Source organism: Heterodontus francisci, chromosome 17 (assembly GCF_036365525.1).
Source record: "Heterodontus francisci isolate sHetFra1 chromosome 17, sHetFra1.hap1, whole genome shotgun sequence".
In the NCBI taxonomy this organism is placed as follows: Eukaryota; Metazoa; Chordata; class Chondrichthyes; order Heterodontiformes; family Heterodontidae; genus Heterodontus; species Heterodontus francisci.
Window position 1 is genome coordinate 40,057,786 of NC_090387.1, and position 19,130 is coordinate 40,076,915.

General features: G+C 43.9%; 1 protein-coding gene across 2 annotated transcripts in view; it reads left to right on the plus strand.

Moving 5' to 3' along the window:
• The window catches only part of slc7a9 (solute carrier family 7 member 9), a 109,339-nt gene that overhangs the window by 64,193 nt on the left and 26,016 nt on the right, over positions 1 to 19,130 (plus strand). The window contains exon 8 of one of the 2 annotated variants that reach the window (XM_068049898.1): positions 5,070 to 5,193. The exons of the other annotated variant lie outside the window; for it this stretch is intronic. Coding sequence (XP_067905999.1) covers positions 5,070 to 5,193 — 124 coding nt within the window. The remainder of the gene's footprint in view (positions 1 to 5,069; positions 5,194 to 19,130) is intronic. 2 annotated transcript variants of the gene reach the window in all.

The window sequence follows — 19,130 nt, forward strand, 5'->3', positions numbered from 1 at the left end:
TTAGAGCACATGGGATTGGGGGTAATATAGTGCTTTGGATTGAGAATTGGTTAACAGACAGAAAACAGAGCATAGGAATAAACGGGTCATTCTCAGAATGGCAGGCTGTTACTAGTGGGATACTACAAGGATCAGTGCTTGGGCCACAGCTGTTCACAATCACTATAAATGATTTGGATGTGGGGTCCAAATATAACATTTCCAAATTTGCTGATGATACAAAAGTAGGTGGGAATGTAAGTTGTGAGGAGGATGCAAGGAGGTTTCAAGGGGTCTTGGACAGGCTAAATGAATGGGCAAGAACATGACAAATGGAATATAATGTGAATGAGTGTGAGGTGATCCACTTTGGTAGAAAAAAACAGATAGGCAGAGTATTTCTTAAATAGTAAGAGGTTGGGAAATGATGATGATCAAAGGGACCTGGCGGTCCTTGTTCATGAGTCACTAAAAGCTAGTATGTAGGTGCAGCAAGCCATTATAAAGGCAAATGGTATGTTGGCCTTAATTGCAAGGGGAATTGAGTACAGGAGTAAAGATGTCTTGTTGCAATTGTATAGCGTCTTGGTGAGACCACACCTGGAGTATTGTGTACAGTTTTTATCTCCTTATCTAAGGAAGAATATACTTGCCATAGTGGGAGTGCAGCGAAGGTTCACCAGACTAATCCCTGGGATGGCGGGATTGTCTTATGAGGAGAGATTGCAGAAATTGGGCCTGTGTTCTCTAGAGTTTTGAAGAATGAGAGGTGATCTCATTGAAACTTAGAAAATTCTTACAGGGCGTGACAGGGTAGATGTGGATAAGATGTTTCCTCTGGCTGGTGAGTGTAGAATGAGGGGATTCAGTATCAGAATAAGGGGAGGCCATTTAAAACTGTGATGAGAAGGAATTTTGTTACTCAGAGGGTGGTGAATCTGTGGAATTCTCTACCCCAGAGGGCTGTGAAAGCTCAATCATTGAGCATGTTTAAGACAGAAATCAATAGATTTCTGGATACTAATGACATCAAGGGATATGGGGATAGTGGGGAAAAATGGCTTAATAGTAGATGATCAGCCATGATCTGTTTGAATGGTGGAGCAGGCTTGACAGGCCGAATGGTCTACTCCAGCTGCTATTTCCTATGTTCCTTTCTCATTTCATCTACTCTCCTGAAAGCAGGAGCATTTGTTTGGGGAAACGGGAAATAACAGTTCAGGTGTGTAACGTGTGAGGAGGGGGAGAACAAATTGGACCAGCGAGAGGAGAGGTTGATTTGGTCATGGGGGTGTAGAAGTATAATGGGATCCGTTAGAGTAGAGGTGAATTGGGCTGTATGAGGAGCAGAGAATAGGACTAGTGAGATCAGAGCAAGAATGGAACCAGTAAGAGGGGAGGTCAGTTGATAGGTGTGAGGAGAAGGAGAATGGCATGTGTGCGAGTAGAATTATAATGTGATTTGTTACAGGAGAAGTGGATTGGGACCTGTGAGAGGTGGAGGTGGAATGGGGCCTGCAAGGAGAGGGAGAATAGTAGTAGTGGGAGGAGAGCAATGTTTCCTCCAAGGTGCACGTATGTCCAGCCACGTAGCAATCTGGACTGAACCTCACATTGAAATAGAGACCACCTCACAACCTTGTGAAAGTTAACTGATTTTTAATATGTAAGCTGACCATGAACAAGAATGTAGTGCTCAGAGGAGTTTGTAGCATGCCCAGGGGAAAGAAAATTTAGAGGGAACATTGATCACAAGGGGGTCCTATTGTTACACCCTCAGTTTATGTTATAGTATTGGATAATAAGCAGTACACACACAATCCTGAATGCAAGACAACTAGCTCACTTATGAGAGTGACCAGCAGCACTGTACCTAAGAGAATACTTAAACCAGATCCAAAATAACAGGATATGATACAGAAATTGATATGGGGATAGTTTTACAGTGGTGCTTGCATGCATGCTCAAGGTGGGTATAATTTAAGCAGTTTCCAACGTGGAATACATAAATTGCAAAATTTATACAGTTATATGGAAATTGGAAGTGAGAGGAATCTCATTTCTATTTGTCACAGCAAATGTAGTATTGCAGAATGATAGCTACAGAAGGGCAAATATATAACTAATGCTGAATTATCCTGGAAAAAGCTGACTGTACTTTTTTTTAATCATTCATGGGATGTGTGCGTTACTGGCTAGGCCAGCACTTATTGCCCATCTCTAAGTGCCCTTGAGAAGGTGGTGGTGAGCTGCCTTCATGAACCGCTGGAGTCCATGTGGGGTAGGTACACCCACAGTGCTGTTAAGAAGAAAGTTCCAGGATTTTGACCCAGTGACAGTGAAGGAACGGCAATATAGTTCAAGTCAGGATGGTGTGTGGCTTGGACGGGAACTTGCAGGTGGTGCCCTTGTCCTTCTAGGTGGTAGAGGTCACGGGTTTGGAAGGTGCTGTCTAAGGAGCCTTCGTGCGTTGCTGCAATGCTACTTGTAGATGGTACACGCTGCTGCCACTGTGCGTCGGTGGTGCAGGGAGTGAATGTTTGTGGATGGGGTGCCAATCAAGCGGGCTGCTTTGTCCTGGATGGTATCGAGCTTCTTGAGTGTTGTTGGAGCAGCACCAATCCAGGCAAGTGGAGAGTATTCCATCACACTCCTGACTTGTGCCTTGTAAATGGTGGACAGGCTTTGGGGAATCAGGAGGTGAGTTACTTGCCACAGGATTCCTAGCCTCTGACCAGCTCTTACAGCCATAGTACTTATATGGCTACTCCAGTTCAATGTCTGGTCAAGGGTAACCCCCGGGATGTTGATAGTGGGGGATTCAGCGATCGTAATGCCATTGAATCTCAAAGGGAGGTGGTTAAATTTTCTCTTGTTTGAGATGGTCATTGCCTGGCACTTATGTGGCGCGAATTGGATTGGATCAATCAGATTGGAAGTTGGCAAATGTTACACCGCTTTTCAAGAAAGCAGGTAGAGAGAAAACAGGGAACTACAGGCCACTTAGTCTAATGTCAGTTATTGGGAAGATGCTGGAAACTATTATGAAATAAGTCTTAACATTGCACTTGGAAATGCATAGTATGATTACAAAAGTCAACATGGTTTTACTAAAGGGAGATCCTGTTTGACAAATTTATTGGGGTTTATTGAGGATGTAACTAGTAGGGCAGATAAAGGGGAACCAGTAGATTTATATACCTGGATTTTCAAAAGGCATTCCATAAGGTGCCACATAAAAGATTAATAGGCAAGATAAGGGCTCATGGAGTTGGGGGTAATATATTAGCATGGATAGAGGATTGGTTAACAGACAGGAAGCAGAGAATCTGCATAATTGGGCATTTTCAAGTTGGCAGGCAGTGAATAGTGGGGTGCCACAAGGATCAGTGCTGAGGCCTCAGCTATTTACACTATATTAATGACTTGGATGAAGAGACAGAGAGTAATGTATCTAAGTTTGCTGATGATACAAAGCTCGGTGGAAAGGTAAGCTGCAGGGAAGATGTAGAGAAGCTGAAGAGAGATATAGACAGGTTAAGTGAGTGGGCAACAAGATGGCTAATGTAGGGAAGTGTGAAGTTGTCACTTTGGTTGTAAAAATAGAAAAGCAGAATATTTTTTAAAAGGTGTGAAAATGGTAGGTTTTGATGTTCAGAGAGAGTTGGGGGTACTCGTACAATGAATGCACAAAGTTAACATGCAAGTGCAGCAGGCTATTAGGAAGGCAGATGGCATGTTGGCCTTTATTGCAAGGGGATTGGAGTACAGGAATAAAGAAGTCTTACCAAAATTGTACAAGGCTTTGGTGAGACCGCACCTGGAATACCGTGAGCATTTTTGGTCTCCACATTTAAGAAAGGATATTCTTGCACTGGACGTAGTGCAGTGAAGATTTACTAAATTGAATTTAGGACCCTGGGGTCCTATTGGTCCTATGATGAGATGCTGAGTAAATTGGGCCTATATTCTCTGGAGTTTAGAAGAATGAGAGGCGATCTAATTGAGACATACAAGATTCTGAAATGGCTTGATAGGGTAGAAGCTGAGAGATTGTTCCCATGGGTCAGGGAATCTAGAACACGGGGACACAGTCTCAGGATAAGGGGCCAATCATCCAGGACTCAGATGAGGAGAAATTACTACACTCAAAGGATTGTGAATCGTTGGAATTCTCTACTCCAGAGGGTTGTAGATGCTCCATCATTGAATACATTTAAGGCTGGGATAGATAGATTTTTGGTCTCTCAGGGAATCAAGGGAAATGGGAAGCAGGCAGGAAAGTGGAATTGAAGCCCAAGATCATCCATGATTGTATTGAATAGCGGAGCAGGCTCGATGGGCCGTATGGTCTCCTTCTGCTCCTATTCCTTGTGTGGCTCGAATGTTACTTGCCACTTATCAGCCCAAGCCTGGATATTGCCCAGGTCTTGCTGCATTTCTACACGGACTACTTCAGTATCTGAGGAGTTGCGAATGGTGCTGAACTTTATGCAATCATCAGCGAACATCCCCACTTCTGACCTTATGATTGAAGGAAGTTCATTGATGAAGCAGCTGAAGATGGTTGGGCCGAGGACACTATCCTGAGGGACTCCTGCAGTGATGTCCTGGAGCTCAGATGATTGACCTCCAACAACCACAATCATCTTCCTTTGCGCTAGGTATGACTCCAACCAGCGGAGAGTTTTCCTCCCCCCCCCCCCCCGCCGATTCCCATTGACTCCAGTTTTGCTTGGGCTCCTTGATGCTATACTCGGTCAAATGCTGCCTTGATGTCACGTCACCTGTGGAGTTCAGCTCTTTTGTCCATGTTTGAATCAAGGCTGTAATGAGGTCAGGAGCTGAGTGGCCCTGGCAGAACCCAAGCTGAGCGGCACTGAGCAGGTTATTGCTAAGCAAGTAGTTAATGACTGTAGTTAATGATTTGCAATCAAAATACTATGATAAACTAGAAAAATATTCTGTTGTTGATTAAAATGTGCATGGACACTTTTTGGCAGTATTGTATTGAGTTGTGTAAGGGAATAATTTGCAATGTTTGAATTTTTTAACTATTCTAATGGGAGCTGATAATCTTTGTTTGGCAGAAATTTACCACTATCCATCATCATTGGTATTCCTTTAGTCACTGTTTGTTACATCCTGGTTAATGTTGCATATTTTGCCGCAATGACTCCTGCAGAACTGCTACAGTCTCCTGCTGTTGCTGTGGTAAGTATATTTTACCTGTTAATCAGTCCTCAAGCTATAGAGATAAAAGAATTGCTAAATTCTATTGGGAAGTTTTTTCCAGACATGTTATTTCAGATGTACAGTCAAAAGAAAACTTAGGAATTTGAGGGTATATAAGACACTGATAGTAACTGTGATTAATTGCATCTAAGCCTTATTGAATAACTCAAACCCAATATTTGACCATGTCTTTTTAGCTTGCAATCACAGATTGTGACTTATTGACTGTCCAGTGTTACAAAACTTGTGTTTGCCTTGGATATTTTACTGACAGCATGTGAATGCACAGAGTAACAGTTATAACCAAATCTCACCTCGATCTCACTAACTTTAGTTTAAAAAAGGACTTGCATTTATATAGCGCCTTTCATGACCACTGGACATCTCAATGTGCTTCACAGCCAATGATGTATAGTCACTGTTGTAACGTAGGAAATGCTGCAGCCAATTCGTGCACAGCTACTCCCACAAACAGCAATAACCAGATAATCTGTTTTTGTGATGCTGATTGAGAGATAGATATTAGCCAGTACACTGGGGATAACGTCCCTGCTCTTCTTTGAAATAGTGCCATGGGATCTCTTATGGCCAACAGAGAGGGCAGATGGGGCCTCAGTTTAATGTCTCATCAAAAAGACAGCATTCTTACAGAGGCACGCTGCCTTAGTACTGCAGTGGAGTGTCAGCCTGTATTTTTTTGTTCAATTGCTGGTGTGGGACTTGAATCCTAAACCTTGTAACTTAGAGGTAAGAGTGCTACCAACTGAGCCATGGCTAACACAATTCTCATAACAAAGAAGAAAAATTATAATAGGCTACACTGACCTTTTGCTGCCAAATCTTGTGCGTGTAAACCTGGTCAAAAATCATGAAACATTACATTTTTTTTGGAGAACACGGACAGCAGTGGCTAGTCAGGGATTACTTGAGAAAAGTGATCTGTTCTGGGGTGTTTCAATTATTACAGTAATCAGATTGTACAGGAATAAAGAAGTCTTACCAAAATTGTACAAGGCTTTGGTGAGACCGCACCTGGAATACCGTGAGCATTTTTGGTCTCCACATTTAAGAAAGGATATTCAGTGATCCTAGCCATCTCATCCTATTTAACATCATTGATGCTTTTTAAAAGAATGTCTCCATGGCAGTGAAAAACATGATATGTTGTCATATTTAAGTGACAAATGTCTGTCTAAGAATTTGTGTATGCAAACTTTGCCTTGGTTTAATACACAGATTATTGTAAAAATGGTTGTCCATGAAAATAGCCGTGGGCTGTTCTAAATCTATGAAGTATAATCCCATTGTATCTTTGATAATGTTTAAAAACCATTTGTTTTCCTACTTCAAACCAATTACGTGCTACTCCAAAGAAATTAATTGAATAAAAGCCAAGGATGCTGTTCTTTAGTAAAAGCAAAATACTGCGGCTGCTGGAAATCTGAAATCCAATTAGCCACTCTACAGCCTTCTGGTCTCAACAATGAGTTCAACAATTTCAGAGCATGACTGACCTTTTTTGATATTATTATTTTAACCATGTGCCTGCCTTAAACTTAGTTTTTCATATTTGTGCTTTTGGACAGGGCTGTTCATTATTCTGCCATTAACACTCTCTCTAGACTAATGCTTCGTCTTTCACCACAACCATTAGCACTCCCTTTGCCTTTGTCCCATGACATCTTTGTCATTTAATCTCTCCCGCCCTCTGCCCTGTCACAACCTTCCATTTTCTCTCTTCCCACCCCACTTCACTCGCTTAAATCCTATTACATTTCTAACCTTTGCCAGTTCTGATGAAAGGTCACAGAGCTGAAATGTTAACTCTGCTTCTCTCTCCACAGATGCTGCCAGACCTGCTGAGTATTTCCAGCACTTTCTGTTTTTATGCTGTTCTTTAGCTCTTGTTTCATTTTGAAAACTTTTCTGATTAAAAAAACTGTAAGCCTTGGTTTCAATAGAACTATTTGAGAGATATACCTGGAGGTATCATGCTGTTAACAAGCATCACAATAAGGCAGGCTATGAGCATTCATCACTCAGGACATTGTTTTAACTGCCAGTGAATAATAAGTTGTCATAGATATATTGTTTGATTCCCCTTGTTTCATAACCTTATCTGATTTGGTAATTTAATATGATTAGCTATTTTGTCTTGTTAAATCATTGGTCTGGCAATAATTTACCTGGCAAATGTGACCATGATAGTTTAGCACAAGGCAGTGTTTAGTCCAATAGTAGTACTCCAAATAGAATAATTATTAGCTCCTGGGTCATACACTCTGCTACAGCAGAAAGTAAAAGATATAGACTTCAGATAATAAAGGGCATAGTCTGCTTACATAAACTTTTGTTGGGCCTTTGACTGAGACAATAGTGCAAAAGAGCCAAAAGCAATACCATCTATTGGGAGGTTATTTGAAATACTCCAAACACTTATCTACATACAAAAATTTAACAACTTGGCCGAAATAAATGGTTTCTGGTGCACGAGCAATATTTGATGAAACAATATTGAAAATGAAAGGCCAATTTCTTAGAAGCAAAATAATAATTTTTTTTTCTTTGTTATTCATTCTTGGGATGTGAGCGTCGCTGGTCAGGCCCATCCCTAATTGCCCTTGAGAAGGTGGCAGTGAGCTGCCAACTGAGTGGCTTGCGAGGCCATGTAAGAATCAGCCACATTGCTGTGGGTCTGGAGTCACATGTAGGCCAGACCAGGTAAAGACAGCAGATTGCCTTCCCTAAAGGACATTAGTGAACCAGATGGGTTTTTACAACAATTGACAATGGTTTCATGGCCATCATTAGACTAGCTTTTTTAATTCCAGATTTTATTAATTGAATTCAAATTCCACCTTCTGCTGTGGTGGGATTTGAACCCATGTCCCCAGAGCAATACCTTGGGTCTCTGGGTTACTAGTCCAGTGACAATACCACTACGCCACCGCCTCCCCAACAATGGCTACAATACAGTGATAGCAAAGTCTCAGGACTTACAGTGCAGGAAGTGAATGAAGTTTCCAATGGTTTTGGAAATGCACAAGTATATAGAGAAAAAAAAATCTGGTGAGTAGTGTATAATTGTTTTTATAAATGTGCACAGAAGAAATCATTGGATGATACAACACAGAAGGAAGCCACTCGGCCTATTGTGCCTGTGCTGGCTCTTTGCTAGAGTTATCCAATTAATCCCACTCCCCTGCATGTTCCCTACAGCCCTGTAATCTTTCTTTCAAGCATTTATCTAATTCTCTTTTGAATATTACTACTGAATGTGCTTCCACCACCCTTTCTGGCTATGCATCCAGAGCATAATAGTCTGTAAAATTAATGTTTCCTCATGTTGCCAATCACCTTCAATTTATGTCTTATAGTTACTGACTCATCTGCCAGTGGAATTAGAGAAATAAGGAGAAACTATCAAAACCATTCCTGATTTTGAACCTCCATTAAATCCCCTCCTAACCTTCTGTGCTTTAAGGAGAAGAACCCCAGATTTCTCCATGTAACTGAAGTCCCTCATTCCTGGTCCCACTGTAGTAAATCTCTTCTATACCTTCTCTAAGGCTTTGACATTCTTCCTAAAGTGTGGTGTCCAGAATTGTACACAATACTCTAGCTGAGGCTTAACCAGTGTTTTGTAAAGGTTTAACATAATTTCCTTTCTTTTGTACTCTATTCCTCTATGAATAAAGCCAAGGACCCCATATGCTTTTTTTCAAACAGCCTTCTCAAGTTGTCTTGCCACCTTCAAATATTTGTACACATACAACACCCCGCACCCCCTGCCCCCACCCCATCCCACCTAGGTCTCTGTGTTCCTGCGTCCCCTTTTATACCATATACACATAAATCACATTACCTTCATCAACCCTCTCTGCTGCTTCAAAGAACGCGATCAAGTTAGCCAAACAAAATTTTCCTTTAACAAATCCATGCTGACTTTCAGTTATTAGCTCATACTTTTCCAAATGCCAACTAATTTTGTTCCAGATTATTGTCTCTAATAGTTGCCTCCCCACTGACATTTGGCTGAATGGCCTGTTGTTGCCAAATTTATCCCTCTCTGTTTTTTTGAAGAGGAGTGTAACATTTGTAACCCTCCAGTCCTCTGGTACCACTCCCATATGCAAGGAAAATTGGAAGATTGTGGCCAGAGCCTCTGGAATTTCCACCCTTGCTTTCCTCAGTAACGTCGGATGCATCTTATCTGGACTGAATGACTTTTCTACTTAGAGAACTGCTAACCTTTTAAATACCTCCTCTTCATCATTTTTACCCTATCCAATATTGCTACGGCCTCCTCCCTTACTGCTACATTGGAAGCATCTTCCTCTCTAGTGAGAATAAATTAGACAATTAACATTAGCATTTTCTGCTTTTATTTCAGATTTCCAGCATTCGCAATATTTTGCTTTTCTATTAGTGTTCAATTCACAATCCACTGCCACTTCTCTTCCAGGAATGCATACCTTGAAAAGGTTCTGCTCTTCTCTCAGATGGGATTTCCGTTTGTATCTTTTACCTTGTTCACCTTGATTGCTTATTATTTCCCTTCTTGTGTTTGATCAAGTAACTATCAAAACCCACTTTCACAGTCAAATATCCTTGCTTAGCAACTGTCTTCAGTTCAGACTTATTGCACATAAATTACAACTGAAATTCCACCCTTTTTGTTTTGGATGCACCCACAAATACAGGTATCTCCGAGACATTCAACATTTCTCTAACTGCTGTTCTTACCGCATCCTGAGATTATCATTCAGTGCCATGCACCGCCACATGCACACTCTCAAATTCTCTCTTCAGCAGCACCAACTCACTATCTCAAAGCTGTCCTGCTCCACAGTTTCATTTCATCCTTCGTCTCATTTGATGCCGCAACAAAAAACTTTTTCTCTTCCCCTTCACTTTCTTCTGACCCCCCATTCCTTCTTCTAATCTCTCCTCTTGACCTGTATTCATGATAACCTTCCCCTCTCTGACCCCGAACGATCTGTCCTTAGCAAAGGACTCAGCTTTATTTCCATACACTCTATACACATTCCCATACCTCAATGAATTTCAAGCTCAGTATGATGCTGAGCTCTTCTTCCGTCGTCTTCATCTCCGCGCCCACCTCTTTGGCCAGGAGTCCTCCGACAACGCTGCAGACCCTTTAACCCATCGCTAGTATTCTTCCTTTACCTGGACTCCTCCCTCGGGCCACTTACCCTTTCTTGGTCTTTCCATTGAGAACTGCTGGCCTGACATCAGCCGTCGCAATTTCTCTGCTCCTCTCACTCACTCTAACCTGCCGCCCTCTGAATTTGATGCACTTCATTCTCTCAGCTCCAACCCTAACATTGTCATCAAACCTGCTGACAAGGGGGATGCTGTTGTTGTCTGGCAAACTGACCTCTACGTAGCAGAGGCCGAACATCAACTCTCTGACACTTCCTTCTACCTCCCCATGGACCATGACCCCACCACTGAAAATCAAGCCATTGTTTTCAGGACTGTCAATGACCTCATCTCCTCTGGAGATCTTCCCTCCATGGCTGCCAATCTCATAGTTCCCCAACCCCAAATAGCTTCTACCTCCTTCCCAACATCACAAACAGGACTGCCCTGTTAGACCTACTGTTTCAGCCTGCTTCTGGCCCACTGAATTGATGTCTTCCTATCTCGACTATTTTTGCTCCCCTTGTCCAATCTCTCCCTACCTACATCTGGGACTCTTCTGATGCCCTCTGTCACTTTAACAGTTTCCAATTTCTTGGCCCCACCCGTCTCTTCTTCACCATGGACGTCGAATCTCTCTACACCTCTATCCCTCACCAAGACGGTGAGGGCTCTCTGTTTCTTCCTTGAACAGAGGTCCAAGCAGTTTCCGTCCACCACCACTGTCCTCCACCTGGCTGAACTTGTTCTCACATTGAACAGCTTCTCCTTTATCTCATTCACTTCCTCCAAATAAAAGGTATTGTTATAGGTACCCACATAGATCCTAGCTATGCCTGCCTTTTTATGGGATGTGTGGAATATCCCTTGTTGCAGTCCAACTCGGGCCTCCTCCCTCAACTCTTTTTCTGGTACATTGACTATATCGGTGCCTTAGATTAGAGATACAGCACTGAAACAGGCCCTTCGGCCCACCGAGTCTGTGCCGAACATCAGCCACCCAGTTATACTAATCCTACACTAATCCCATATTCCTGCCAATCATCCCCACCTGTCCCTATAATTCCCTACCACCTATCTATACTAGTGACAATTTATAATGGCCAATTTACCTATCAACCTGCAAGTCTTTTGGCTTGTGGGAGGAAACCGGAGCACCCGGAGAAAACCCACGCAGACACAGGGAGAACTTGCAAACTCCACACAGGCAGTTGCCGGAATCGAACCCGGGTCCCTGGAGCTGTGAGGCTGCGGTGCTAACCACTGCGCCACTGCGCCTTATCCTGCTCTTGCCCTGAACTAGAAAACTTCATCAACTTTGCTTCCAATTTCCACCCTTCTCTCACCTTCACATGGTCCACCTTTGATTCTGCCATTCCCTTCCTTGACTTCTCTGTCTCCATTTCTGGAGTAGGCTATCAACAGAGGCGGTGGTGCAGTGGTAATGTGACTAGACTTGAAGCCCAGCGGCCCAGGCTAGTGTTCTGGGGACATGGGTTTGAATCCCACCATAGCAGATGGTGAAATTTGAACTCAATTAATAAAATCTGGAATTAAAAAGATAGTCTAATGGTGACCATGAAACCATTGATGATTGTTGTAAAAACCCATCTGGTTCACTAATGTCCTTCAGGGAAGGAAATCTGCTGTCCTTACCAGGTCTGGTCTGTATGTGACTCCAGATCCACAGCAATGTGGTTGACACTTAAATGCCCTCTGAGAATCAAGGGCAATGAGGGATGGGTAATAAATGCTGGTTTAGCCAGTGATGCTCACATCCCATAAACAAATATTCATTTTAAGCCCACTGACTCCCATAGCTACCTCGAATACACTTCCTCACCCTGCTTCCTGTAAGGACTCCATTCCATTCTCCCAGTTTCTCTGTCTTTGTTGTATCCGTTCTGAAGATGAAACCTTCCACACTAGCCCTTCAGATATGTAATTCTTTTTTCTCAACCATGGATTCCCCCACCATGGTTGGCAGGTCCCTCAACCTTGTCTGACCCATTTCTCGTACTCCTGCTCTCACCCCTTCCTCTCCATTCCAGAACCACAATAGGGTTCCCCTTGTCCTCACTTTGCACACCACCAGCCTCTGTGTTCAACAGGTAATCCACTGCCATTTCTGCCTCCCCCAATGTGATGCCACCACCAAACCGTCATCCCCTCCCCTTTCTGGATTCCTGAAGGGGCCATTACCTCTGTGACACCCTGGTCCACTCCTCTATCACCCCCGACACCTTGGCCCCTTCCCACAGCACCTTTCTATGCAAGTGCAGGAGATACAACACCTGCTCTTTTACCTACTCTTTCTCCACTGTCTAAGGCCCCAAACACTCCTTCCAGGTGAAACAGCGATTGACGTGTACTTCTTTCAATTTAGTATACTGTATTCGCTGCTCACAATGTGGTCTGCTCCACACTGGGGGCATCAAACACAGATTGGGGGACTGCTTTGCGGAACACCTCCAGTCAGTCCACAAGCATGACCCCGAGCTTCCGGTGGCCTGCCAGTTTAATTTTCCACCTTGCTCTCCAAATGACATCTCTGTCTTTGGCCTACTGCAGTATTCCATACGAACATATGAATTAGGAGGAGGGGTAGGCCACAGGGTCCCTCGAGCCTGCTGTGCCATTTGATGAGATCATGGCTGATCTGATTGTAAACTTGACTTCACAGTCCCACCTATCCCTGATAATCTTTCACCCCTTGCCTATCAAGAATCTATCTACCTCTGCCTTAAAAATATTTAAATACTCTGCTTTCACTGCCTTTTGAGGAAGAGAGTTCCGAAGACTCACGGCCCTCTGAGAGAAAGAAATTCTCCTCATCTCTGTTTTAAATGGGTGACACCTTGTTTTTAAACAGTGAACCCTGGTTCTAGATTCTCCTACAAGGAGAAACATCCTTTCCACATCTACCCCGTCAAAACCCCTCAGAATCTTACATGCTTACAATCAAGTCGCTTCTTACTTTTCTGAACTTTAGCGGATACAAGCCTAGTCTGTCCAACCTTTCTTCATGAGACAACTTGTCCATTCCAGGTATTAGTCTAGTAAACCTTCTCTGAATGGCTTCCAACGCATTTACATCCTTCCTTAAATAAGGAGACCATGACTTACACAGTACTCCAGATGTGCTCTCACCAATGCCCTGTATAACTGAAGCATTACCTCCCTACTTTTGTATTCAGTTCTCCTCACAATATACAATAACATTCTATTAGCTTTCCTGATTACTTGCTGAACCTGCAGACTAATCTTTTGCGATTCATGCACTAGGACACCAGATCCCTCTGCATCTCACAGCTCTTCAATCTCTCACCATTTAGATAATATGCTTTTTTACTCTTCCTGCCAAAATGGACAATTTCACATTTTCTCAGATTGCCAGATTTTTGCTCACTCACTTAACCTATCTATATCCTTTTGTAGCCTCCTTAAGTCCTCTTCAGAACTCACTTTCCTACCTATCTTTGTATCATCAGCAAACTTAGCAACCATACCTTCAGTCCCTTCATCCAAGTCATTTATATAAATTGTAAAAAGTTGAGGCCACAGCACTGATACCTGCGTCACACCACTTGTGACATCTTGCCAACCAGAAAATGACTCATTTATGCCTACTCTCTGTTTCCTGTTCGCTAGCCGATATTCTACCTATGCTAATATGTTACCCCCTACACCATGAGCTTTTATTTTCCGCAATAACCTTTGATGTGGCACCTTATCAAATGCCTTCTGGAAATCTAAGTACAGTATAACCACCGGTTCTCCTCTATCCACAGCACATGTTACTTCTTCAAAGACGCCAATAGATTGGTTAAACATGATTTGTCTTTCACAAAACCATGTTGACTCTGCCTGATTTTACTAAGTGCCCTGCTATAATGTCTTTAATAATAGCTTCTAACATTTTCCCTATGGCAGATGTTAAGCTAACTGGCCTGTAGTTTCCTGCTTTCTGTCTCCCTCCCTTTTTAAATAAAGGAGTTACATTGGCAATTTTGCTTTGTCTCTACTCTTTGATTTACCACATCTTCCAATTTGATCCCTTGCCACCACTATTTAGTTTAAAACCCTCTCTACTTCCCTAGTTATGCAGTATACCCCAGCACATTTCAGTTGTAGACCATCCCAACGGTACAGCCCCCACTTTCCCCAGTACTGGTGCCAGTTACCCACTTCTACCACACCGGAACCCACTTCTACAGTACACCAGTCTTTGAGCCACGCATTCATTTCTCTAATCTTATTTGTCCTATGCCAATTTGCACATGGTTTAGAGGTTCTGCTTCTTAATTTGGTGCATAGCTCCTCATATTGACTATGCAGAACCTCCTTCCTTGTCCTGCTTATGTCAACGGTACCTACATAGACCACAATGACTGCATCCTCCCCTTCCCACTGTAAGTTCCTCTCCAGCCCTGAGCAGATGACCCAAACCCTGGCACTGGACAGGCAACACAGCCTTCTGGATTCTCACTCTTTGCTGCAGAGAACAGTGCAATCCCCCTCACTATACTGTCCCCTACAATCTCTACATTCATAGAGTCATAGAGTCATAGAGTCTTACAGCATAGAAACAGGCCCTTCGGCCCACCGCGTCCATGACGACCATAATGCCTATCTATACTAATCCCACCTGCCTGCATTAATTCCATATCCCTCTATGCCTTGCTCATTCAAGTACCTGTCCAGATGCCTCTTAAATGTCGCTACTGTTCCTGCCTCCACCACCTCCTCAGGCAGCTCATTCCAGATACCCACTATTCTTTGTGTGAAAAATTTACCCCTTTGATCCCCTTTAAACCTCCTCCCTCTCACCTTAAATCTATGCCCTCTCGTTTTAGTCACCCCTGCCATGGGAAACAGACTCTGGCTATCTACCCTATCTGTGCCTCTCATAATTTTATATACCTCTATCATGTCCCCTCTCAGCCTCCTTCGCTCCAGGGAAAACAGACCCAGCCTATCCAATCTCTCTTTATAACTCAAGCCCTCCAAACCAGGCAACATCCTTGTGAATCTTTTCTGCACCCTCTCTAGCTTAATCACATCTTTCCTGTAGTGTGGCGACCAGAACTGCACACAGTGCTCCAAATGCGGCCTAACCAACGTTATGTACAACTGTAACATGACGTCCCAACTCTTGTACTCAATGCCTCGGCCAATGAAGGCAAGCATGCCATATGCCTTCTTCACCACCCTGTCTACCTGTGTTGCCACTTTCAGGGAACTATGTACTTGCACCCCAAGGTCTCTCTGCTCAACAACACTCCCCAGGGCCCTGCCATTCACTGTATATGCCCTGCCCCGGTTTAACTTCCCAAAATGCATCACTTCGCACTTGTCTGCGTTAAATTCCATTTGCCAATCCCTTGTCCACTTTCCCAGTTTATCTATATCCTGTTGTAACCTTAGACAACCTTCTTCACTGTCCACTATACCACCAATTTTGGTGTCATCTGCAAACTTACTAATCATGCCCCCTACATTCACATCCAAGTCATTAATATATATGACAAACAACAGAGGGCCCAGCACCGATCCCTGCGGCACACCACTGGTCACCGGCCTCCAATCTGAAAAACAACCCTCCACTACCACCCTCTGCCTCCTATCACCAAGCCAATTTTGTATCCAATTTGCTAGCTCACCCTGGATCCCATGTGTTCGAACCTTCTGGACCAGCCTACCATGCGGGACCTTGTCAAAGGCCTTGCTAAAGTCAATGTAGACAACGTCCATTGCCCTGCCCTCGTCAATCCTCTTGGTCACCTCCTCGAAAAACTCAATCAAATTCGTGAGACATGATTTCCCACGCACAAAGCCATGCTGACTATCCCTAATCAGACCATGCCTTTCCAAATGCATATAAATCCTGTCTCTCAGAATCCCTTCCAATAACTTTCCCACCACTGATGTAAGGCTCACCGACCTGTAGTTCCCTGGCTTATCCCTGCTGCCCTTCTTAAATAAAGGCACAACATTAGCTATCCTCCAGTCTTCCAGTACCTCACCTGTGGCTAACGATGATACAAAAATCTCTGCCAGGGCCCCAGCAATCTCCTCCCTTGCTTCCCATAGCATCCTAGGATACACCTGGTCAGGTCCTGGGGATTTATCCACCTTAATGTGTTTCAAAACCTCCAACATCAGCTCCTTTGTAATGTTGATATGCTCCAGGATATCGCTGTTCCCTCCCTTGAACTCACTAGCTTCTATGACCTTCTCCACAGAAGATACAGATGAGAAATATTAATTTAAGACCCCGCCCATTTCCCATGACTCCACACATAGATTACCACACTGATCCTTAAGGGGACCTACTCTCTCCCTAGTTACCTTTTTACTCTTAATATACTTATAGAATCTTTTAGGATTCTCCTTTATCTTATCTGCCAGGGCAATCTCATGGCCCCTTTTCACCCTCCTAATTTCCTTTTATTTAGAGATACAGCACTGAAACAGGCCCTTTGGCCCACCAAGTCTGTGCCAACCAACAATTTATACTAATCCTACATTAATCCCATATTCCTACCATAGCCCCTCAATTCCCTACCAGCTACCTACACTAGGGGCAATTTACAATAGCCAATTTACCTAACAACCTGCAAGTCTTTGGCTGTGGGAGGAAACTGGAGCACCCGATGGAAACCCACGCGGTCACAGGGAGAAATTGCAAACCCACACAGGCAGTACCCAGAATCGAACCTGGGTCACTGGAGCTGTGAGGCTGCAGTGCTAACCACTGCGCCACTTTGCCGCCCTTCTTAAGTGTAGTCCTACATCCCCTATACTCCTCGAGGGACTCACTTGATCCCAGCTGCCTGTACCTGACATATGCCTCCTTCTTTGTCCTGACCAGATCTTCAATATCCCTCATCAACCAAGGTTCCCTAAACTTGCCAGCCTTGCCCTTTCATCTAACAGGAACATGCCGGCCCTGAACTCTTCCTATCTCACTTTTAAAAGCCTCCCACTTGCCAGACGTCCCTTTACCTGTAAACAGCCTCTCCCATTCAACTTTTGAGAGTTCCTGTCTGATGCCATCAAAATTAGCCTTACCCCAATTTAGGATTTCAACCTGAGGACCAGTCCTATCCTTTTCCATAACTATCTTGAAGCTAATAGAGTTATGGTCACTGGTCCCAAAGTGCCACATCACTGACACATCAACCATCTGCCCATCCTCATTTCCTAAGAGGAGGTCGAGTATAGCCCTTTCTCTAGTAGGACCATCCACATACTGCTTCAGAAAACTATCCTGGACACACTTAACAAATTCTTCCCCATCTGATCCCTTAGCACTAAGGTAGTCCCAGTTAATATTAGGGAAGTTAAAGTGACCTACTATTACAACCCTATAATTCCTACACCTATCTGTGATTTCCCTACAAAAATGCTCCTCCACTTCCCTCTGACTATTGGGGGGGCCTGTAGTATAATCCCATCAAAGTGATCACCCCTTTCTTATTTCTAAGTTCTACCCATATGGCCTCGCTGGACCTTCCCCCAGGGATATCCTCTCTAAGTACTGCCGTGACGTCCTCCCTAATCAATAGTGCAACTCCCCATCCTCTCTTACCTCCACCTCTGTCACGCCGGAAGCATCGGTACCCTGGAACATTGAGCTGCCAGTCCTGCCCATCCCTCAACCACGTTTCCGTAATAGCTATAATATCACAATCCCATGTACTGATCCATGCTCTGAGTTCATCTGCCTTATCTGTAAGGCTTCTTGCATTAAAGTAAATGCAGTTTAGCCTACCAGACCTTCCACGCTCCCTGTCCTGCCCACTGGACTTGCTTGCTTTAACCTCTACATTTGCCTAAACTATCTCATCAGAGAGACTACTACTTTGGGTCCCAACCCCCTGCAAGACTAGTTTAAACCCTCTCGAGTAGTACTAGCAAACCTCCCCGCCAGGATATTGGTCCCCTTCCAGTTTAGATGCAACCTGTCCTTCTTGTACAGGTCACCTCTGCATCAGAAGAGATCCCAACAATCCAAGTAGCTGAATACCTACCTCCCTCCTACACCAACTCTTCAGCCACGCATTCATTTGCCTTATCCTCCTATTCCTACCCTCACTAGCATGTGGCACAGGGAGTAATCCTGAGATTTACAACCCTAGAGGTCCTGCTTTTTAACCTTCTGCCTAACTCCTTATATTCAGTTTGCAGGACCTCATCTCTCTTCCAGCCTATGTCGTTAGTACCACTATAGCTCTTCCACTCCTTTTCCTCCCCTGCTGTGCAGCAGAGCCCTCCGTGGTGCCACGAACTTGGCTGTTGCTGCTTTCCCCTGGGAGGTCATCCCCTCAACAGTATCCAAAGCGGTATATCTGTTTGAGAGGGGGATGGTCACAGAGGACTACCTGCCTGCGCCTACTACTCCGTCTGGTGGTCACCCATTTCTTTTCTGCCTGTGCAGCCATTACCTGCGGTGTGACCACCTCACTAAAACGTGCTATCCACGACGTCTTCAGCATCGCGGATACTACACAGTGAATCCACCCGCAGCTCCAGCTCCGTAATGCGGGTAGCCAGTAGCTGCAGCTGGATACACTTCCTGCACACATGGTCGTCAGGGACACTGGAAGCATACCTGATTTCACACATAGCGCAGGCGGAGCATATCATGGGGCTGAGCTCTCCTGCCATGACTTACCCTTAGGTTAATTAATTACTCCCTTAATTAAAAAATACTAATTACACTAGGGGCCTTGTTCTACCCACTC